Below are 24,034 nucleotides of genomic sequence, written 5' to 3' on the forward strand. Positions count from 1 at the left end.
TACTGAACAACCATTTAAATATATCAGAACAGCCAGAAAAGAGTGTTTTTCTATGACACAGCCCAGAGGTTGTCTGGTGCTGAAGGTCACTTCCATCAGCACTACAGCTGGAGCCCCTTGCTTATTTTCAGATTGTCCCAATGCTGCCTCCTGTCACCTCCTGGCCTCACATCCTCCCTCCCTCCAGCCAGCACCAGCCCTGGCACAGTCAGCCCCAGAAAACCAAGCCCAGTACCAGCCCTCCAATGACTTCAGAGATTTTGGTGCTGTCATGAGAGCACAAGTGGCAACCCACAAGCGGGAGGAAGAGGGGATGTGAAACCTTTCTTTTGGCAGCATCTCCATTGCATCAGCTTGGACTGCTCACAAAACACCACCTGAGGGACTGAAGTCAGCATCTGTTTTTTGTGAACTCAACCTTCTGCAAAGTTATGCAAACAAGAAAAGACTTTGAGTGGGGATGTAACAAACAAGTTCATTTTTCCAAGCCTCAAAATAAACAAAAATTTGCTTCTTTTTCTTCATGTTCCAAACCAAGATTCAAAGAGATCCTCTTTCATCCATCATCCAGTTAATCCATCCTTGTTGCTAATGTGAGGAGATACGTCCTATGGGAAAGCACATGCAGCTTTTTAAAAACATTGTGCTTTTTAAAATTTGTTTTTGAACTAAATCAGAGATTCCTGAGCATTTCTATGGTGACCTGGGCAGCTTTGCTCATGGCTGCATGGCTTCCATCAACATTCCCAGCAGCTTTAGACTGGAAAGAAGATACAAAGCTATTCCCTTTCTCCACTGAACATTGCCTAAAAGTTACCTGCTTAGTTAAACCAATTCTGACAATTCCAGTGGATAAAAATCCTTTTCAGTTTCTGCACCAACATAAGTTTGTTAAAGTTTGTCTTAAAACCAGAAGACTTTGTAGAACACCAATCACAGAAATATCTCAACACTTGAGCCCACGACACCACATCTATTATTAATATAACCATCATTTAGAGCTACAATCAGACATGGTAACAAAAATGTATCACAGTAGTTGTTCATCTGCAAATCATATGTATTCCTCCAAAATAAACGAAGCGTACTCCTCTCTCTCCTTTCCAGCCCCCTGTCACAACCCCCACAACCAACCTCAAGCAGAACAAGCCATAATGCAGAACAAAAACAAAATAAAATTGAAACCTGGTAAGGCCACATTCTTGGGGAGAAGCCATGTGTGAGATATTTTTGCTTAATTATTTCAAGCAATGTATGGCCCCTTGGCTGTCACCAAGGTTGGCCTGTCAGGGTAATGTCATGAGGAACTATTGTGCAGAGAATCACTAGATACTTCAAGTCTTTGAGACCCTGCTAATCAGCTCATGTTTCATATTCTTTTACCAACTTTTACACTGAAATAGAGCCCTTACTGGTTTGTATCAAGCCCTTTTTCTCCTCTTGTAGGTGTCAGAGAGAAGGTTGGGAGCAGAGATGTGACCCTTTGCCAGTTTGTACGTACAGGCATCGCTGCTGCCACTGGTTCAAAAGCAGGCTTTCAGTCTCACCAGACCCACAGAAAATGCAGTGTAAAGTCAGATTGCAGATAAACAGTGACTGCTGATTATGGCTAAAGAAATAACTCAGCAGGAGGGAATTCCAGTGCCTGGGCTCCAGCCCGTCACGCCTCAGTGCCTCGTGGATCTGGCTGGGAAGACAGGTGCTTTCAGCCCTAAATTATACAGGATATTGAAAAAGCACCCACTGATGATACTAGAAAGGGAGCTGTTTGCTTTCCAAATAGTTCCCCTTTGAGCTGAGCTGGGGTTTATTATCTGGAGGGAATAATGACACGATTTTTCCTCCGTTACACAGTGGAGTACATAATGCACATTGTGTAAGGAACCTGCTAGATGATGTAACTCTGCTTCCATGAGAGCTCCAGCACTGGAGAAGGCAAAGGAAAGTCTAACTCTAACATACCAGAACACCTTGCTGGCTAGGAAGTTTCCAAATAACTTTTTAAGTGCATTAGCAAGAACAAAAAAAATCCTAACCCCAAGGCAGAGCTCATTAATGAGGTTTAATGTTTCTAAATGAAAGAAATGAGAAAGGTAAGGATAGGGCTGGTGTCCTGAGTGCTGCAATACAAGGACAAACCACTTTATAGAACATAAACAGAAGCTGCAGAGGGTCACACAGAAACCCCACAAGTAAGAACTGAAGAACTTCAGGCGAGCACAGAAATCTGGCAGTTCTTTAAGATGGAGAAACAGAACAGCAGAATGGAGCTTCAGGTGGCACAAAGACCCATCCTAAGGAAAGAGAAAAGAAACCCAGAGCAACCCTCACTGCTAGGGCTGATTTCAGACAGTCCATTTTGGGGAGGAAAGTGCTGGCAAAGGGAAGCAGGGAATCTACAGTATTTACAAACACCATGTGAAGAGGTAGAGAGTGTAATGGGAGCAGAGCAGAACATCCCCTGTGGAAAGGGAGGGGGTGGGAAATGAAGAAATTTGCTAACTTCCTGGAATAAAGCTTTTTAAATGTCTTAACAAGGCATAGATCATGACTTGTAAAATGTGGAAATAATGCCTCTGAGAGTAAAGGGAATATGAGCATCAGTCTCATTCCTCCTGTGAAGTGCTATGGCAGCGATGCAGCAGCTGCCCGGGGAGCTGCACGCACTTGAAAACAAAGCCAAACACAGCTGCCCTGGGTAAAAACTGCATCCTGTGTTGTATTTTCAAACCAAACATTTAAAGAGGTTGCTCCCTTTGGAAGTATTTCATTTCCTTTGCAACACGGTAGCAATACCAGCATTCCCAACTGATACAAACAAGAAGTCATGATCACAGAATGGTTGGTAAAAAGCCCATCTCATTCCACCCCCTGCCATGGGCAGGGACACTTTCCACTATCCCAGGCTGATCCAAGCCCTGTTTTATCTGGCCTTGGACACTTCCAGAGGTGGGGCAGGCACCAGCTTCTCTGGGCAGCCTCAAATTAAAACTAATAAATGGATCTTGTAGTTAACCAAAGAAGAGAAGAGTGTCTCAGGTAACAAGTCTAAAGCTTAGCAGCAAGGGTAACCAAATCCAAGCTTCGGCAGCTGCTTCAGCTCTGCCTGTGTCAGTGTCCCTCCTGCAGGCACAGGCAAGACCCCACAAGCTCATGTGCAAAGGGAATATCCCTCATTATTTTCCAGCTACTGAAAAATCCAAGATGTGCAATACCCAGTCCGTTTCCTTTCCAGTATAAAGTCTAAAATTCTTCTGTGTTGAAGCATCCAGCTACTGGTCTTACTCTTACTACTAGGAGTTGGAATAGGGGTATGATGACTACTTTTTTTTTGGAGACTTCTTCATCCCTCAAGTTGTGACTTTCGAACCACTTAAATCCCACAAATATTCCCATTAAAATGTTTATCCAAGACAAAGATTAATCAGTTGTTTCTTCACTTTGTTTTTAGGGCTCCTCTTGCATAGATTCTTGTCTACCACTCTTCTATCAGCTCAAGTGGTCATCCAGAGGGGACTGGACATGCAGGCACTTACATTCCAAGCTTCACTCCTCATTCCATGTACATGTCCTTTCCTTGTTTATATCTCAAAAGATGAATTTCTACCCCAATGTACATTTAGTTTGTTTATGGGAAGTTGCTTCTGTCTGCATGAATTTCCTAGTAGAAGTTTAGAAGAGTCCTGCTGTAACTGCTGAACTGTGAGGGGTTTGAGATGAAATGACCAAACCCATTAAACTTTAATTGACTGAAAGCAAAACACCCCACTGGAACAGCAGCAATAGTGCTTGAAGGAGCAGACAGAGCCCCTGGAGTAAGAAAATATCTCAACCTTGCGACTCCAGTGGCTGACTACATCTGATGGAGTGAGAAACTAAAAGAAGACAGTCAGGTATATTTGTCACCAAATAGTCCTGTTTCTGCCCCTTTCCCCAAGAAGTGAGCCACTCATTTCTGGCTGAAAACACCTCCTTCATCCCCGATTCCCTCCTACATCTGCTTGTTCGGAGGCTGAAGTCTCATCTCCACTCTGATTTCTCGTAATTTGTCAGCCCATTCCTTTAGCTCTTACCAAATTGTGAGAAGAGCTCAAGTCTTGGCATTCCCCATCCTCAGACACTGTGGATGGTCCATATTCATAACTGGCTCATAAAAATGAATACAAAAGGAATTCTTTTACCAACAGTGCAAAATCCTTCAGGGCATTCAAAACTGGAACTGTGGAGTGTTGCAAGAACAGGCTGCCAGGGAGTCCCCATCCCTGGAGGGTTTTAAAAGCTGTGTGGATGTGGCACTTGGGGACATGGGTTAGTGGTGGCCTTGGCAGTGGTGGGTCAATGGGTGAACTTGATGACCTCAAAGGCCTTTTCCAACCTAAGTTCTTGTGTGATTCTGTGAAAATGACACCGTGAATTTCATTGGTCTTTGAGCCATGGTGGTAACACGAGGTAACTCACAAAACTCACAGCTCACCCATGCTCTGAGCATGGCATCCAGCTCTGGAATTGCCCTTCCACATCTCAAGAGTTTATAATTAAACCAGAAGAGTGATAAAAATAGGCTGTATGCATAGAAAAGTGCACATGAATGACAACTGGAGGGTAAAGCATGAAGACTAATTGAATGGAAAAGCTGAAGAGTCAATTCACTCCTTTCTCATTACATCAACAAATTAGGGTAAAACTATTGAAATAATCAGTCAGAGAAGGAAAGTGTGTTTCCTGCACAAGAGTAATTTCATTGTGAAACTCATTGTCTGGGATGTTCCAGATCCCAGATTATGAGGGATTTGCAAAGAGCAGAAGCAATGGCAGATGCTGCAGTCAGGGCTGTGGGATGGAGCCACAACAAACCAGCAGCAGCCAGCAGGAGGGATCAGATATCCTGATGCAGGCCCTCATCTTAAACTCCTCTAAGCAGCTACTGTGAGTAGCTGCAAAGTGAGATGTCTATTATGATTAAAAATACATGCTAAGGGAGAGAACAGGATGTCCATGTTCCCTGTGCTTGATCCAAACCCATGGTAGATGGTGCCTGGGAGTCCCACAACCACCCCCTTCCTTCCAATGGGAAAACACACAAACTACTGTCATTTTTCCAGGTTCTGGGGAGGTTTAGTCTCTGTGTTGTCCTGCTCAGCACAAAAGGCTTTGCAGACCTGCTTTTGTTTATTAACCAACTTAAAAGATCAAGGAGCACCTGCATGACAAGGTTTTTTCACCAGTATTTTGCTACTTGCATGCATTTGCACTGTCTGAAATCTACAGACTAACCCACTCAACTTATCTTCTTTGTTTCTTTTCAATAATTTGTAAGACTTCAAAACAACTCTATTATAAAAACTATTAGCCCCATAATCAGGTGGTCTTGTTCTTGGCTTTCTACTTAGTATATTTCAGAAAACAACAGAAGACATTTCCAAAGGTGTTCTCATGGAATTTAAGTGCCATGTATAGAACTCCATGTATTTATATGTTCAGTGTATGACTTCAGGTTTTGCTTCCTACCTGCTACTTTTTATAGGGCAATAGAAGCATTATTTACCTTGAGTTTCTTCAAGGCTTTGGCCACAGCTCCTTACTCCTTCTCAGAGTGCTGCTCTGCTCCACCTCCATTCCTGCCTCCACCTTGTTTAACAAGAACATCATGTCATTTAATATTTCTGGATTCAAGGAAAAGAAAAGCACATTTCCTAAGATCCCACATGACAACACAGCTAATTTAGTGATAATGAAGATGACGCACGATGAAGGAGGTTGGAGGGGGCCAGGAGGTTCCATCTGCCAGGCAACTGCTCAGACTGACAAAGAGCTGCTGGTTTGAAATGAAGTGTTGAACACTTTTTAGAAGGATCCACTTTATTCACACCTGCTGAACCCAGAAAATTCCATAAAAAACCAGAAGCAGAGCGTGTTGCACATAGCAGCCATCCCCAGCCAAGCTGGGATCTCATTACCAAATACTCCACTGGGATTCTCCTGTGGGCAGCTCTCCATCCTTTAGGACTGATTTCCTTTGACATTTAGAAATCACTCAATATGGATCACAGGGCTCCACTTTCACAAAGGTATTAATTTCCTAAAAACCAGAATATGGATTTTACTCAGTCCCAGCCATCTCTCTGCCCATCCACCCACACTCCATGTCTCCTCCTAGGAGACAGCCTGTAAACACCAAGTCGAAACAGTCAATAAATATCAAGATAATTAGATACTCAGGATAGAGATAATTGGACACTGTTGACCAACTGATCTTACAAGAATGAGAAAGGACAAGCTCACATTTGCCAGACATGCTGAGCAGAGACTGCTGTGAATGTGACACACATCACAGGGTGGGTGGGAGCATTTTTGTCTTTTAAAGAGCCTCCCAAGCACAATTACCTGTGAGCAGCCCAGACAGGCAGGTCCTGTCTAAACATACCAGCACCTGGATTTCAGCAGTGGGATGAGGCATGTACAGCCCTTGCTTACATTTATGGTTCTGAAGATTTTGATGGAAAGTTGTTGGATGTGCTAAAAAGGTTTATTTATGTTGATATTGTATGTCCTTTTTGTCTCTAACTCTCCAGGTTTTCTTGGTTTGTTTAGAGGAACTCAAAACAGATTGCCCTTCTGGGAGGACCTGCTTCAACAAGAGAGATCCAGGTGTGTCTGCTCATGAGCATCCTCATCTCAGTGCTGGAGCAGCACCTCCATCCTCCCACCCCAAGGTACCAAACCCTGTGTTGCATCTTTCTTATATTCATCACCAAGGAAATACATATACAAATTCTTTGTCCAATATTTGCTTAATTTTAAATTTGGAATCAAACAACTGGCAAGTAAAACCCCTCTTGGTCTTGAGCTGTCTTCAACATCCAGTGAGTCTTTTTCCACTTTCCAGCACTGAGGCTGAGCCTCTCTTTAAGGTTTCTACTCTTGTGTTAGAACTGGACATAAACATCCACAGAAGGTAACTGCAATGAGTAACCAAAAATCATCTTCCCCACTGTGCAAAATGCAAGAATTGCCTTTTCCAAAATCTCAGCAATGCTGTCTTCTTCCAAACTATGGAAGCTCTCTGCTGTTCCCTAACCTTCACCTCCCTCATGGAATATTTGGGTGTTCTGGGTGTTTCAATATTTCCAATTAATGAGTCTTCCTATAGAGTGGGAAAAAAAGTCTTATTTAGAACTCTCTACTCTCAGTTGAAAAAGGTTAAATGACCTACATTTTTCTCACATCTTGGCCATCTCTCAGCCTCCCTCTCTCTCCTTGTCTGTGATTTTCACTGGCCTACAGAAGAGTTACCAGAAATCCTCATCTTGACTCATATCTTGCTGTTACTCATCCTTAATCACATTACACCTAGACTACTGATATATCTGCTTAAAATATTCCAGGAACTCTCCAGCTCACTTAAGCACTAGGGGTCTGGAATAATTTGGCCAGAAATGTCTCATTTTCCAGGAAATGGATGATGTCACCCCATTATCTGTCAGCTGCACTGCACTGCCCATCATCCTGGCCTTCACAGCTCTCTGCTGATTTACTCTCCTCATCCACCCACTTCAGTCCAGCAGACACAAGAAGTTACGACAGTTTGGATGAAATTTTACCATTTTCAGGTATTTTGCTAAAGCCATCAAAATGTACCCCTGTAGATTATCTTTGTTTTCCCTGGAGTGGAGGAAGAGTCAGAACTGACCTCCTTTGGGACTCTGGAAAGGTTGTGACCCTCCCAATCTCTTTGATTGGTCGATGCATCCAAGAAGTTTGTGCCAAGAAGGGCTTTGCTAAGGCACAATTCACTTCTGAAAATCCAATTGTGAGAAAGGCAAGGACATGGGAACAGATCAGCAACAGCAGGAAGAGGGGTCCTAACTCCTTATCTCACAAGGTTCTGGTTTTTTGGGAATAAGTAACTAACTAGAGTTTACTCACTGAATTCAGGACAACTAAACCACAGTATTACTCACAAGGAAGCCAGATGTTCTGGGCCTTCCTTACCTAGTAATAGCAGCAACATCTGGATTCTTGCAAATACACAAAATGACAGGGAATAGTGGGGAAGCCTGGATGATTTTTTTTTAAATTTGTAGGGTTTTTTCTCTACAGTAGTGTGTGTATATGGAGAGAAATAGATACCCTTTGATTAGGACAAGAAAGCATGACATGCTCAGGCAATGAAGAGATCCTGAACTGTGGTTTTAGCAGAGATGAAATTAAAATATAGCAAAATATCACCAGAGAAGTAAGAACAAAAGGAAGCATCACCAGGCAACCACACTGGGTCAGTGGGGCTGCTGCACCAACCCTACTGCTGTTCTTGCAGAGAGCCTACACAGAACAGAAGGAAAATCTTGGGAAAGCCCTGAGGAAGGGCCAGAATGGAATAATTCATTAAAAAAACATACACTGCAAGCACACAATGATCAAGTGTAGTGAGTTCCATCGGTCATTGCTGCAGTCCCTGACAGCCAAGCTCGGAGGGAACCAGCTCCAACACACGTGGCAATGGGATTACCAATGTTTCCTTAAAAATCCTGTTTAAGACAACTGCACAACAACTATCAACAAACACAGCATCACCATATTTCTGACTACACCTAAGGCTTGCATTAGGACAAGCTACCCAGCAGCTGTGCTTCAGGACAGCGTGCCTAAATAATTATTTCTGGGTGTATTGCAGACTTCAGTTTTTTTGTTTCACCCTTTTGGACCAAATTCCTTATTTATCCTCCTACTGTCCACAGCTTCTCTGGAAAGCTCCCCTGCCACTTGAAGCCAGCTGGTGTGACTGTGAGCAAAACACAATGACTCCTATTCTGGATCAGCTTTTACAGTCCCGCCCTGGAGGTCTTTCTCCTTTATCTCCAACTCTTCCTTACTTCTTTTCAACATCTGGGTAGCTCTCCTGAGGCTCCAGAAATAAGCACACACTATACATCCTGTTCCTCCACCCCCCAAGACATATTGTAATGAATACAGAAAACACATGCTCCAGGATAATTTGTTATCTCATGCAGAGCCATTAGCATCAGCTTCCTTCCCTGGATGGAGTCAAGTCAAGCTCAGAGACAAGTTTTCCAGGTTGCACACGCCACATGTCTCCTTGTTCCTTCCTTCCCTCTCCTCCCAGCAGGGACTATCCTTCCTGATTATCAAGCCCATGGAAAAAGAGCCAGACTTAGGAGGTCTCCCGAGATACTGATCTGCCTGTCCTATAATGCAAAGCAGCTTATTGGAGTCATTGGAACAACTCAAAAGCCGTAGAAAACCAACACAGATTTCACTCATTCCCAGCAGCACAACAGCACCTTGCAATTCCTGGTAATAAAAAGGTAACAGCACTGGTGGGACAGAGTTTGGGAGAGCTCCAGCTTGTCTCAGCTGAGGAACAGAGGGATTTCTCAGGGCTCTCACAGCTTACACCAGACACTGCAGACACAAGGGATGGGGGAGAAGGATGGAAATCACCTACTCTGAAAACCTCAGGGATAACTTTACAGTGAACCCAACAGACTGATAGGCTGTACACATGAAACTGAGGTCTGACACACTGGTCAACAGGCTTCCTGTCCTCTTTTTTTTGGGCCAGAAGCTACAAAAACCGCTAATCTCTCCCAGTTCCAGCTTGAGGAGCTGCTGTCTGTCTTGTGCAGGCACAACAGGCTCAATGCTTTCAGCTCTTGAGGTCACCAGATCAAGCCAGTGGCCAATACAGGTGACAACAAAAATTTCCAAAAGCTGGACAATTCTTCTTGTGAGTTTTATTGCAAGCACAGGAAAATCTTTCCTAATACAGGGAAGCTCCTGGCAAAATCAGAGTGCCTGGTAACAATTTGCTTCTTTCCTTTCTCAGACCTAAGTCCAAAGCCCACCAGTGGTGGTGGGAAGCCCCACTGACTTCACCAGGCTTTGGCACGAAGCCTCAGCACAAAGAGCTGATGGGGATGAAGTTCTGGAAGCGTAGAGGTGGCTAACAGATCCCAGAACATGACAAAGCACTTGGAGCATTTGCATACAAATGCTCTTTGCTTGTTTATTGCTTCATCTGCTCCTTGTAAGTCTTTTTAACACACCCTCTAATTCTGTTATTACAAAAAAGAGTGCATGCAAATAACTGCCTGAAGTGAACTCAAGCAGAGAACAATCCATTAACCACTGTGCTTATATTCAAAAAAGTGTTAGAAACCATCAATAAGGCATGGTGGTTTGAGGGGAAAACCCTCGGTATTCAGGCAACTGCTGCAAACACACAGCCTTGAGTTACACGAGCTGCAAGGCAGAATTCAAAATGCAAATGTTCATATTAAAACAAACTGCTAATTAAGAGCAGGCTTCATTATAGAGATTATGCATCTTTAAAGGCTCTACCAGACACGCATATTCCCAGCACAAACCAGGAGGATACACAGAAATACTCCCAGGCTGAGCCCGTTTGCTTCTTGTCCTTCCTGACCCTCAAACGGCCATTCCACATCTCGAATGTTTAGTCTGGAAAATTCGGGGTCAGCTTTTGTGGGGAGCCATGAGAAAGGAGCGGCCGTGGCAGGGCCAAGTGACACCGTGCCCTGTCCCCTGCCTGGGCGAGGACCGCGGGAGCGGCTGCCAGCAGCGATCCAGCGCCGATTCCCAGGCCTCTGACGGGCTCTGTGGGCTATTGAGCAAAAACAACTCACTCAAAAAATACCAGAGGTGACCCTGTCCAAGGATTATCTGCAAAATCTCCCTTGCTCCTTGTATTTTTAATGAAATAAAAGTATTTTCAATAGTAGAAATGTCAGGGTTTGGGCCAGATAAACAAGTTATAGAGAGCGAGTGCTGAGTTTCAGGGATGCAGACTGGAATAAAATTAGGAAAAAAGTGCAGAAGTCACTTGTCAGATTTTAATTTTGGAGAAATAAACTCAAATGTTGATGGAAGAAAAAAGTCTTTCTCAAGGCATGGCCTCATACAATTTCCATTATTTGCCTTCCTATTGCCACCTGTTATTTTGAGAACTGCTTAAATAAAAGAAACACAGAACCAGACCTATTATACATTATATTATTTCTCTAAATATGGCTCTAAAAATGGCTTTTAAAAACATACAGTTAATTCAGTGTAGAGAAACTTGATTTACTGAAATAACTTGACAGCCTGAACTCTGAGAGATTTTTCCAAACTTCAGAGATTTCTCTGCTGTTGAACATTGAGTCCAACACCTCCATACTCATGCCCAAAAGCAGGTGAACATCTTTTAAAGATACATTAGGTTGCTCTTTAGAAATTGTGCTTCAAGACAATCAATCCAAAATGAAAAATTGAAGATTTGCCACTTTTTTTTTTTTTTTTTTTTTTTTTTTTGAGTTGTATTAACCAGAAAAAACTGTTGGTATCAGCAACAGTTGAGCAGAATGAATTATGGAGAGCAAAGTTTGAATAACTGAATTCAGAACAGTACTTGCAAATCTGATGGCAACTCAAATGTTAACTTTTGACAAGGGCAGCCAGAGTTTCTTTTGGCATAAAGAGCCCATTGATGCACTGTCAGTTTATTCACGCAGATGCACCTATTCTACATCCATAACGTAGCGATAAAACTGCTCTTGTTTTCAACACCCTGCATGTTTTCACATCATGCTGAGAACAGAGAATGACCATTTTGCTCCTGAAACACACATTCAGGACTGAGAACAGGCATGTTTTCACCTCTGTATCTGCTGGAGACTTCTGTTTCAAAGAAGAGAAAATAAGTATTTCTTCTGAATGCATACAATCATCATTGAACACATTATCAAAAATGAAGGCTGAATCCAAATTCTTACTTAGAAGAACTGTAGAAATTTTGAAAAGGCACAGGGAAATAGGTCATAGCATTGAGGCAGTTCCTTCTTCCCTCACCTCCAAACAGAAGAAAAGTAGATTTGTGCTGGGTTTTTTTTTGAGATTAGCTAACAGTGATTTTTCCTTGTATGGTAGAGATTTCTACTATTACAGCTCCTGAAGACTTGGATCCCACAGCAAACCCCCAAGAATGAGTAATGGTCTCATTTTCCATCTGCAATACTGAGCAAGAGCCAAGGGCAACCCATTGACACCAGAGGATTTGGACCATGGGTTTCGGTTTTGCCTCCTGCTCTTGTCAAAGGCCACTGCTGAAAGCCTCCAAACAGGACTTTATAAAAGCGGCTTTTCAAGGTTCCATAGAAATTCAAATGAACTTATTTCCTTTGTCATGGATTTCTGAGTCATCTTTTCCAAGGGAGGGGAGAGGAAATATAATCAGAAAAGGGAATTATTCCTATTTTACAAGAGGGAGCAGATCTACCCTAGTCATCCTTTATCTTGTCATCTTCCTGACCACAGTATTGTGAAAAGCCCACAAGCAGAAATGGCAACAAACATCAATGAAATACTGTGTTCTTTATATCATTAAGTCCTGCCATGAGGAGGAAGGGAACCCATGGCATCTTTCAACCCTGCCTTTGTTACTCACACCACGCCTTCTGGAAAGCACAGTACACAAAATGTTATGCAAAACCAAGCCATTCCTGGTAGCTTAGCAAGAAGCATTCATTACATGGCAGAAAACTTTCATTTCAGTGCGTCCTTGTTGTCCGAGCTGACAAAATCTGAAAAAATCTGTCACAAGGCCAGAGCTGTCCTGTGGTGGAGGCATCAAACAGTCCTGCTCCCCTTTCCCACCAATTTCTTCACTGGGATACACCATAATTCCCAAAACCAGAAAGTTGGAAGCATGGGGAGATGGGTAGAATTGGGAGAAGGTTGTACCTAACTCTGGGTCCTACTAACACGTCAAAATGTGGGCACGTCAAAGGCTGAAGCCACAACCTCCAAAACATGCTGGTGTCCCTCTGCAACAGGTGGTGAAGCTGCTGAAACAGGGGTTATGGTTGCAGCTTTTGAACTCTTCCCTTTAAGAAACATTTTATGAGAAATTGTGTTTGTGGGAGCTGGCTATCATTACACCAGATCTTGGAAAAGCATAGTGCCTTCTAGTGAAAGCTTAAGCAAATATCTAAACCCCCAAAGCCCCCCCTTTTTCCAGTAACTGAAAGGAATTTGAATTTCTAGTCTGCACATTTCCTTCACTTTCCATCTAAAAGAGCATTTAGATACAAGGGTGTCAAGTGATATGAATCATCTTTAAAGCATTCAGTTTAATTAGACAAGGATAAGGAGGTTTAAACAAAGTCACTGAAATCTAATTCTCTGTATGAACTCCCATTATACAGAAGGATGAAATCAGTAAAAGTGAAAAAGCAAGGGTTTAGCTGAGCTTATTTGTTACAGCCACTACTCTTGAACAAAGTGGTTTTTATGGCCGTGAACCTCCACGGGAGCAGAAGTCAAGGTCGCAGTGACAATCCATCATTTTGGGGAAGAACCCTACTGTAACCTCACATCTGTGCGTGGCAGCAATAAGAGGCAGCTGTGAGTAGCCACTCTGAGAATAAATCCTACTCCAAACCCATGACATATCTATGCTGGGCTATGTTCTGGTAAGGCAGATGAGTCAAGGGAACTTCACCGAGCGTCAGCTCATCTCCTGCCTTCGGAACAGACGCCACCACCCCAAGATGGACAGCCAGCTGTGGGGCCAGACTTCATTTAAACACTACAATAAAACCCCTAAGTTTCTTAATAGTACACTAAACAGGCAGTCAAGGTTTCAATTCCAAGCAGATTTTTTTGGATGCAGAATAGTTGACTTTGCTGATTCTGTAATAGATTCGGGAAAAGGAGATAGGAGAGGATACAGATGAGGACAGGAAACTCTAAGAGACATGAGGCTTCAAGCTGTGCATTTTTCTCTGCATGGACAGAAAAAGACAGCACCTAATCGCTACCTCAATTCAGTATCAGTCCAGATTTGTTTCAACAAGAGTGTTTCCTCCAGCACCAGCTCTGAGTATGCAAGGAAGAATTTAATACAACTAGAGCAACCACCAAGGTTTCTGCCAACAGGGGCACTTCTGCTTGGAGCACTTGATGGTCTCTTGACCCTGAAGATCAGGGGAGAACAAGAATCCAAACAAACACCCCCAATCAAAGTCCACACATTTTTTATGCTCTTCTCTGGGCAACCAAGTGGCACTGCTTCTTTGTTACTTCACAACCACGAGAATCCTCCAGAGAAGGCTCTGTAGTGCCTTATCAGAATCAAAACAGCCTCAGGGAAGACCTGGTGGGTCTGTACCAGTAAAGAGCGTGGCATCAATACAGCAAAACCTCTGTGGGGAGTGAGGGAATCTCCAAGTCTGATTTTAAAGAGGAAGTCTGAATAGGAATCATTTACTACCCCCATGATTATACAAGAAAATGATATCATCAGCAAGATGAAAGACTGTACAGAGAGACAGCAACATTCATTACTTCCCAGCTGAAATCGGGACTCAACCTGGAAACAAAAGCTTCAGCTCCTCTGCGGTTGGGTAATTAAACACAGAGGGGGCTGAAGAGAAAAGGCTTTTCATTCACCATCATACAGACCTTAAAGGTGCATTCAGACTTCTTTCCTGTAGCTGAACTTTCCTCCAGCTACCAGGATAAAGTATTTGGCTCAAGTAGATGGAAGTCTGACCTTCCATCACCCACCGAAGAAACAGAACTTGTCCACATGGAGGTCAGCACTCCTGTAATACTTTGGGCTGTTAAGAGTTAGGGTCATTTCAGTCTTGGAGGTTTAGAACAACATTTTTGTCCGTCCAACAGCACAGCAGAAAGGCCTGGGGAGGTGAATTGTGGCACTTTTGCCAGAGGAAAGAGCTATTCCAACTCACTGGTGAGGTACAGTTCTGACTGAGCCACGGGCAAAGACTCTTTGTAGTGCAACACATGAAGCATTACACAGTCCAGATGTAGCTCTTAACAATGACAACCAAATTCTCACTGGAGGGATAGTTTTGCATGGCATAATTCACTACAAGTGAAAACTATGCGAGCCAAGAGAAAGATATAATCTAATTATTTCTGGTTTCTCAGGGCTGAAGGTGAGAGGGAAATTTAAAAGCAAACAAAGCTGCATTGCTCAATATGGAATGCTGCAATATAAAGAAGTGAAAATTAAGGCCCTGCACAAAACATGTCAATTTTCGATAGATATGGCACTAACATATATTAATATTTCTGACAAGCCAAAAATGTCAGATTTCTAAGCACAATATGAATCACATAAGAATTAAGAACAGCTGAGCCTGCACAACAGATTATACAAGTATTTATGAAGCACAGGAAATACTCAAAGCCAGAAAATTCAGCTGTATACCAATACAGCTAATAACTGTTATGCTCCATTATTGACAAGATAACTACAAATTAACAAAGCACTGGATAAAATATTGAACATCCAGCCAAAATATAGGGGGCATTAAAAATGCCCTTTAAAACAAGGAGTCTGTTCTCATTAAAAGTTGTTCTCTTACCAAGACTGAAGGAAGATCAAGGAATCATGAAAGCAATTCAAGTGGAGCAAAGTTCTTCTTTGCTCAAAATGGCAGATTTCAAAAATTCTGGCAAAATGGCTTGAGAAGAAAAATAATCAGTGTGCCCAAACTCGGGAAGAAGAAAACACAAACCACAAGATTCAATTTGTAGCAAAGATTATCTGAAGCTATTTATCAGATAAGATTGAAACTGCCCCTATCTGGGCACCTTTCAAAGAACTCTTATTTGGAATCATTAAAGTGTTTTCTACTATTGGCTGAAAACAACTGATGAGACTCCTAAAACACCCCCTTAATTTAATTTATTTGGACACAAACAAATTAAAAGCAGTTACAGGATATAGTATTAATAATGCAGATATGTCACTGTAACATTTTTTTGTGTCCTTAATCAGTTTGATTCATTAAAATAGTAACTGGTTGTGATGTGAAAGAACTTTGCTAAGTGTCAGAGTCTTAAAAAAACATAAGATAAATCAGTGATCTGGAATGAAACACTGGAATTGAAGTCAATGAAAATGCAGGGTAAAATGTTTTGGTTTTATGAAAAAAAAGTATTGAGTCTTTAGCCAAGATAGCAAAGTCCTGAGCAATATCACAAAAACTGACATCATGTTAGATTTTTTTCACTTAAGACACCTTTCAATCCACCTGCTGGGATGGTCTCCTTTGGAACAAGCAATGTCTCATTCCCCATCGTCCTCAGTGAGGTGTGGAACACAAGTTGTGAAGAGGGAAAGTCAGCATTGATAGCAAAGACAAGAACTGGAAGGAGGTGGGTGCCCACAGAAGCACAGACTGGTTTGGGTTGGGAGGGACCTGAGAGCTCATCTCATTCCAACCCCTGCCATGAGCAGGGGCACCTTCCACTATCCCAGGCTGCTCCAAGCCATCCAGCCTGGCCTTGAAAACCTCCACGGACGTGACACCCGCACACAAACACACCAGAGCTCAAGGTGAGGTGCTCAGGGAACCAGAAGAGGCCTGGGTTAATTTTCTCAGGTGGATTACAGATAAGCAGGGACAAAAAGGCCGCATGAGCCTCAGTCGTTTGTTCACAAGAGCAGGAGACATCAGGACTGGACTCCATCCAGCTGGGAACCTGCTCTGAATGACCTTTTGGGGTCAGCCTTGGAGATTGTGTAACAGTTTTGTTATTTTCTCTCTCTGTGGCACAATTTTAACAAACCTGTAATCACAGCACTAAAAGCTGGGAATGCGAGTACAAATCCCCATCCTTAATTGCTTTGCCTGGTTCAGAGTGGGAATTTTTAATTCAAGTCTTCCACACATCAGGAGGGTGCCTGAACCATCAGAAAACACAGTGATTTTTTTCTGGCTCACTAACCATTAAATAACTCACACAAAGTTGAAAAGGAACAGACTCAAATACTCACACAGATTATTTTATATTAAGGACGTTCAAACTTCTAAGCCCAACAACCCACATACCAAACATTTCTGTAAGATCAAAAGGCACATTTTCTGCTCTCTCCCTCACACAATCCCACACACATCTAAACTTCATCCTCTTACCAAACATCCTGGGCACTTTATTTTCAGACTGACTGCTCTCTAAAAATTATTTGGTTTTGCTTCCTAGCAGCTATATTAAAACCCATTATGAGATGAGAGCCAGGGAATGGATCTCAAGTTGGGCTGCTCGAGACAGACACAGCTTGGAAGTCATTTTCAGTAACCCACATCCTGCAGTGGGGTACTCTGAGGTTTGAAAATCAACCATTAGATGAAGCTGCATCTAAATTTCTATTACTCCATGCAAATGCTATAATTGGGTAGGAACAGATGAGAACCTAAAAATCCCACTTAGACTGGCTTGTAGGTGCACAAGACATAGACAGTGATTTTTTCCAGCATTACCTTTGGCTTTTCATGGACAAGGGAAGATCTGACAGCTCCAGACCCACAGCATCCAGAGATGCTATTCAAACTCACCACCTTGTATTTTAAACACACCGTGAACACAGACTGCAAGCAACCACACACTCAGCAAAGAACATAAGAACCTGCTGTTATGCTAATGTATATAAAATTCAATCTCTAATGGCTTCAAAATTAATTAAGCCTTTAAAATAAAATTAATTTACATTTCATTGCAGATCTACTCCAATCTGCTGTACTGGAGAAAAAGAAGACCTGTTAAGTTTCTCAAGATATGGAATGGAACATCAAACTGAAATTATCTCACCAACTCAGAACTAGATATCAGAGTTTAAGTAACTCTAGCAAAACAGGCAATGTTTTCAGGAGAAAAATAAAATTGTCTGCTGGTTGCTTATAAAGTTGGCTTGAACTACAGAATCCCTCCTAGTGCTCCTTCACAAAGTGTTTTGCAAATACCTTCCAAAAATACTCTCCTTGTTAGGCCATAAAACAAGCAGGACTGCAAGCTAACCATCCAAAGCAATTATTTGCTCTTTCACAGCAGATTAAATGTTGAGTAACCACCACCTTCAATGGAGTTACAATGGTCCAAAGTCAGAAGTGGGGAGAGAATTTAGAGGAACACTTCCATTAACTTCCCATTATTTCTGACAGAACAGGAGATGATCTATTTGGAGTCCATAAAGACCACAAATAAACTCTGCTTTTGCAAGTCAGAATAGAAGAGTTATGGCCAATGTTGTGGTCTTTAAGAAAGAATAGATGGTTCTGCTGTAGTTTCTTACAGACCTACATTTTCTCCTCAAAGTATTTACTCTTGTACAACCCACTGCCTTATAAGCTTCTTTTCCTTCACCTTTCTCACTCCTTTCAGGACTATTTAATGGATGCTGAGGGGTCTGTAAAAACATTGCAACAGATCAAATCAAGAGTGAGGGAAATACAGACCCTGTAGCACCCACCACTCTCAGACCCACTTGTTTTAAGTCTACACCAACTCTACCACATGAGAAACCTGCAAGTCTGAAGAAGGCTCAGAAATGCTTCCAGACCCTTTACAAGCACCTCTGCAGATGGTCAAATATCCTTCTTTCAAACATGACAACATTCAGAACTTACCTGGGACCTCACAAACAGCAGCTAGCAGCACTAGAGAGCCCAGATGTGGAGGAAACAGCTGGAGCTCTGACTTCTTCACTAGACAGCTGAAGACTTCCCAATAAAAGTCAGCATAGCTTTCAATTCCAGCTTTTTGCTGTTCCAGCTGCACGTTGTGGCTCCCTGGGGAATGCTCTGGCTGAAGAACTCCTGGTAGCATGGTTTCATAAAGAAGTGAATATACCTGCTTTGTTTCTTACTGCCCTGGGATTAAATCACATGCTGAGCTTTACTTTGGCTAGTAAGTCAAGGAGTAGAATCCTACAGCAGAGACTCAGTGTGCCAGTGACAAAGGAAAAAGCAAACTTTAGCCTATTCCAATTTCCAAGAACAGGATAAAATCTCTGAGGTAGTGGTAGCCCCAACCAAAGCAGAGGGGAGAGACTTGAGCAAAGAGAATTTAAATGCCTCACTCCAGCCTGTCTGGGAAAAGACAAGCAGAGTCTGTTCTTTCCTCTGATAATTTTTCTTTCAAAGGTTCTAATTTTTTGCTATTCATTAAGGGGAAAAAAACCCCAGGTTTTGCCATATGAAATAAGTACACTTCTCTATCACCCACTTCTACCAATATACATAAAGATTGTATATTCTAAACACATCATTTGTCAACAGCTTGTAAATCAGGTTTTTCCAAGCAGTAATATTAGCCATTAATTGTTTTAAACTTCACAAGTGAACACTCAAACAGGAAACATGATACATAAACAGGAACAAAGTCTTTAGCACAGCATTCAGTAAAGTCAGCCAATGCCTGGCCAGTGTGTTAGAAACCAGCAGCAGCAGCTCTAAACATAACTGCTGGTTGAACAGTGAATGTTCTCCCAGTGATGTTTGTGCAGCTTGCTACTCAGCAATGGAAACAGCATTTTTTCCCCTACTACCCTTTAGCAGTAATGTCTTGAAATCTAGTCTCCTTCCTCTCCAAATTTGCAGAGTCCAAAACCTTTCTGCAACTTTTGGTTGTACATTTTTCTCATGACTGAACCCAAACGTTCCCGTTTCCATTTGTGTGTCAGGAATATTCATATGCATCCCCCTTTTTTATTAGCAGTAAATAGACCATAAAATGCAGCCTCTGTTGGTTATTTTTGTATCTTAGTCAGGGCATGAGCTTGAGGAGGAAAGGTGAACCTGTCAGAAAACCCTGAAGTGGCTGTGCTGGAATCTGAGCAGGGAAAACCCAACCACTCACAGTTTGGGACCAGTTTGTTCCCCCTTCCAAAGCCCAGCTCTAGAGTGAGTTTTGTTTCCCAGTGAGGGTGGGGAGGCCCTGGCACAGGGTGCCCCTGGATCCCTGGAAGTATCCAAGGCCAGGTTGGATGGGGCTTGGAGCACCCTGGGAGAATGGAAGTTGTCCCTGCCCATGGCAGGGGGTGGGACAAGATGAGTTTTAAGGCCACTTCCACCCCAAACTATTCTATGAGGGTTTTGTCCACATTTACTGGTAAAAAAATCACATTATAACTCATGAGACATCTGAACTCCCATTTGTGGGGGCATTTTGAGTCCCAAATGCATTACAGAATCATGTACCCCAGAGAAGGAACAGGAGTATAAGAGACAGACAAACATTGAGAGAAGATGTGTAAAGTGGTATTATGTTATTAAAACATTACATTAGAAATAAACAGAACATAAACCAAAAATAGGTTTTAACCAGGTTTAACTTTTTTTTTTTTTTTCTTTTTTTAAATTCAAATTGACCCAACGCAAAAACTTACATTGCAAAGGAAGAACAAAATACATGATGGTATTGGTACCACAGCATTGCATGGAAGCTGCACTTGTGGGCAGGTTTTTTCCTCCAAACCAGCCCATCCTGGTAAAGATGCCACATCTTTTCTTTTGCCTCTGGATATTTATCTGAAGAGTTTGTCCAGATGTGTTCTCCTATGATTGCCAACCACAGCCAGAAAACCGAATTTTCCACGCTATTCCAAGGAAGCCAGAGTTATTCCAAGCATGAGTGATAGTGAATTTAAAAAAAAAAAAAAAAAAAAAAAAAAAAAGAAAACAAACCCAAAACAAAACAAAAAACCCACTTGAGCTTTTCAAACTAACAAGTATTGTCTATAATGTAAATAGTTTAGAAATATGGTAATTAAATAATCTAAAAAACACTCTTACTCTGCTGTACATTTATAAACATAAATATTTACAAAAACTTTCTGCTTTGTTTTAAAGGATGAGGTTTGCAGTTTGTTAATGATCAGAGTCTTTTACTCATATTGATTCTTTGGTGTGTTTGCCAATTTTTTAAGGTTTATTAAAAGTGTTCAACCGTGAATTTTAAGGTAACGAAATGAGGCTACATCACAAGTCTCTATTATGCACTTCTCCTTCCACATTCTAGTCCAAATGAAAAACAAAGGTCAGTTTGTTCTTCAAAGTATTTGTGCACAATATTGAAAATAATAAAAGAAAGGCCAAATTCCCCCTTACTGAAATTTGGGTAGGATTATCAATGAATAATTGATATTAATTGAATTAAGGTAAGAAACCAGCTACAAGAGATGGCTTAGCATTGCAATAAAAGGGTGAGGGCTTCCCTCCACCCTGGGGAGAGGAAAGGATGAAAATTAATTTAAGAAAGGCTTTTTACTGGCCTGAAACATATGTGTGTTCCCTTTTAGATGTCAGTTACTTAAAAGAAATAACCAAAAAACAAACCTCAAACAATAAATAATGGAATTACACATTTCTTCATTAAATAGCATTCTTGTTACCAACAAAGTCTTTCATAATTCTCTTCAGTCACAGCAACAGACAGAACAAATAATTTGCCTTAATATAGATTGCAACTAAAATATACTCTAGATTACCTTAGAAAATATTACTGTAAAAATTCAGTGGGGAAGGACATTGGTTTAGACCAACTTACAAGTGTAGTGAACAATACTAATTCTCTTTTGTTTTTTTATAAAGAAAACAGTTTTGAGATCCTGATTTCATGTCAGAAAACGGAAGATTTATGTTAAAACCTGCCAGTCTGCCCTGTCTCAACACTGGAGAGCTCAAAGATTGGAATGGCTGATCTTCCCTCCACAGGGGCCAAGAGACTCGAGCTCCTGCTCACACCCCACAGCTTGTCCCTACTCCACAGATACAACCAGGAGGAAGCACTACAAGCTCTACAACCCAGTGCAGGGTGTTAGGCTGGACTTGCTCACATTACTGAGATGTGAACTTTTGGTCACTGCTCCAGCAGCTGGACTTGAACCGGTACAAGCTGGAGATAAAAAGGTTCAACACCCCATTCCCAACCCTCTGAGCCATGAATCTCCAAAATCCCTTATTGTTTGGAAACCTGATGCAATGCCAGGCACAATAGGGACAGATAATCCTCCTTGCCTGCCATGGTTCCGGTGCATCCATTAGCAGCAATAAAGTTCATTCTCAAGGAGCTGCAGTCCAGGCTTATCAAATATTAAAAGGAACTAGCAGAGTTAAATATTATGAGTTTACCTGCCTTACCTTGCTTTTCCTATTTTTAATACTAAGTGTTTTGAAAGTGACAGTGTGAAAGTTAAAAGCCATCATCATTCCTTTCATCTCCCACTTCGGTTGGTGCAATTGGTACAAAAGCATTCCTACTATCAGAGGGGCTCTTTTGGAGCCAGGCAGATGCCAAAATAAAAGTAGAGAACACTGGCAAGAATCTTATGCTGAGGCTGCAATGTCTTGAAAATAAAGAGAGGGAAACAACTGCACATTTTGGCCCAATCTTTTGATCAAGAAATTAATTTTTTCCTATGATCAGAAGCAAAACTCTGCAACAGATCTTTTAATACCTGGTTTGAAAGACACATTCAGTAGCCAGATTTCAGCACTCCTCTCAGTTTCTGCTTTCAGATTAATGGTAAAAATAGAACTTTCAATGTCAGTGGGGCTTTTCTTCTCAGTTAATAACTTATGTGCACTTCCCACTCTCTAACCTGAAACAAACGTAATTTCAGAGCAATCAAAACAACCCCTGCACTGCTTTTAAAACAGAAGAGTTTGGCCAATTTACTTTGTTTTCTTTTAAGTGGACACAATTTGGCTGAGAACCCGTAGATAAAATCCAACTGAAAGTGAAATAAAGCAGGTTATACATTCATGAAATTCAGGGAGTAATAATGAACAGCAACTGCTGCATCATTTCTGTAATATCACATCAACACTACAGTGACGCAGCAGCTCCTGCTCTCACAAATAATGCACTGAGCCTAAATGAGGAACAGTGGGGGGAATCACACATCAAGGGAAAATACATCAGAGAGATTATTGCACAGGAGGCACTGTATGAGCAACAGAATACACTGGCTTCAAAAAATCTAAATTTGTTTCCTCTTAATGTAAAAAATACAGAGGCTACGCCTCTCTGTAGTGTACTGTCACTGGTAAAAACAGACTTACAAACAGCCCATTCAACAGGGAACGTTGGGAAAGAGGGCCTGGATTTTCTGGGCATCCCAACTACAGTAATTAGGAAAAGGAAAATACAAAAAAGCCAATGTATAGACCCTCAAATTGAACAGGGTAACTGCATTTTTTTCCTCAATTTCCAAATTCATACAGTACCCGAGGACAGGTCGATTATCCACTCTTCCTTCTGTCCTGCAAAAACAAACACCTGGCAGAGACAGGGGTCCTAACAAACGGGGCTCTGGAGGTATATCTGTATCCTTTTGCAGGACTGGTGCCTTGATTTCCAAACTTTTATGTTCTTGCATCATTGCTCAGCATGCCAACTCAAACCAACCACTTCCCTCGAGGGGCTGCCTTCCATCTCCACGGCAAGTCTGCACACATAATGTGAAAACAAACAGAAAACCAACAGCAGTTTTTAAAATGCAATATTGTATAGAAAGCTTGGACCTTGTAAACTTGGACCAAGAAACCAAAAATTAAGACCTTCTAGCGTGTGGTATAAAAAACCCAAGGAAGTGTATACCTGCCTTCTGACTTCACAGAAAAATCAGAATTTGCATAGGATATACTTAATGCAAGGCAACAAGCCTCTTCAGTAACTGGAATAGAACTAAACTTGCTCAGAGTTCCTCTCTTCATGGATATCAGATATCATCAAATTTGTGTTTTAAGTAGTCTTTCATGACCTTGGCAATGGGTAGTTCATCAAGTAGTTTGAGGTTTTGAAGGCCTATACACTGACGGATTTTAATTCGGCATAGATCTTGCAAGTTTCTGGGCTGTCCTGAAAAGACAAAAGGAACACATAAAAATAAAATGATCACATTTCAAATGTATTTTAAGACATCATTTACTCTGTAAAATGACAGGGGTTTGCTATTTCCTAAGAGGAAAAGGGAAAAATTACAAAATAATTACAAGTTAATACCTTTTTAATGAACTCAATGAAATCAAGGGATGAATCCTAAATACATTTTTACATGCACATAATTTTACTGATGCCAATGCAAAGAGATTTCATCCATGTGAGGATTCCCACCAGGTGGCAACATATGCTTATGCATTACAGAACAGCAGAACTCCTCCATTTAACTTTTTGTGGAGTTTTTTTCTATCTTGGG

The 24,034-nt window shown here is 41.6% G+C and overlaps 1 protein-coding gene across 3 annotated transcripts in view; it reads right to left on the bottom strand.

Annotated features, from left to right (window-relative positions):
* Positions 1-5,545: 5,545 nt before the first annotated feature.
* ASB7 (ankyrin repeat and SOCS box containing 7) overlaps positions 5,546-24,034 on the bottom strand; it is a 44,100-nt gene continuing 25,611 nt past the window's right edge. The window contains exons 6-7 of one of the 3 annotated variants that reach the window (XR_009278470.1): positions 20,222-23,697; positions 5,546-5,628 (exon numbers count right to left, since the gene is read on the bottom strand). Coding sequence is in view for 1 of the 3 variants with exons in the window: in XM_058847130.1 (XP_058703113.1) it covers positions 23,558-23,697 (140 nt within the window). In the remaining 2 variants the exon portion in view is untranslated. Of the gene's footprint in view, positions 5,629-20,082; positions 23,698-24,034 lie in introns of those variants that run through there. The other 2 variants (XM_058847130.1, XR_009278472.1) reach the window with 2 other exon arrangements.

The sequence above is a fragment of the Poecile atricapillus genome, chromosome 11, assembly GCF_030490865.1.
Source record: "Poecile atricapillus isolate bPoeAtr1 chromosome 11, bPoeAtr1.hap1, whole genome shotgun sequence".
Classification (NCBI taxonomy): domain Eukaryota; kingdom Metazoa; phylum Chordata; class Aves; order Passeriformes; family Paridae; genus Poecile; species Poecile atricapillus.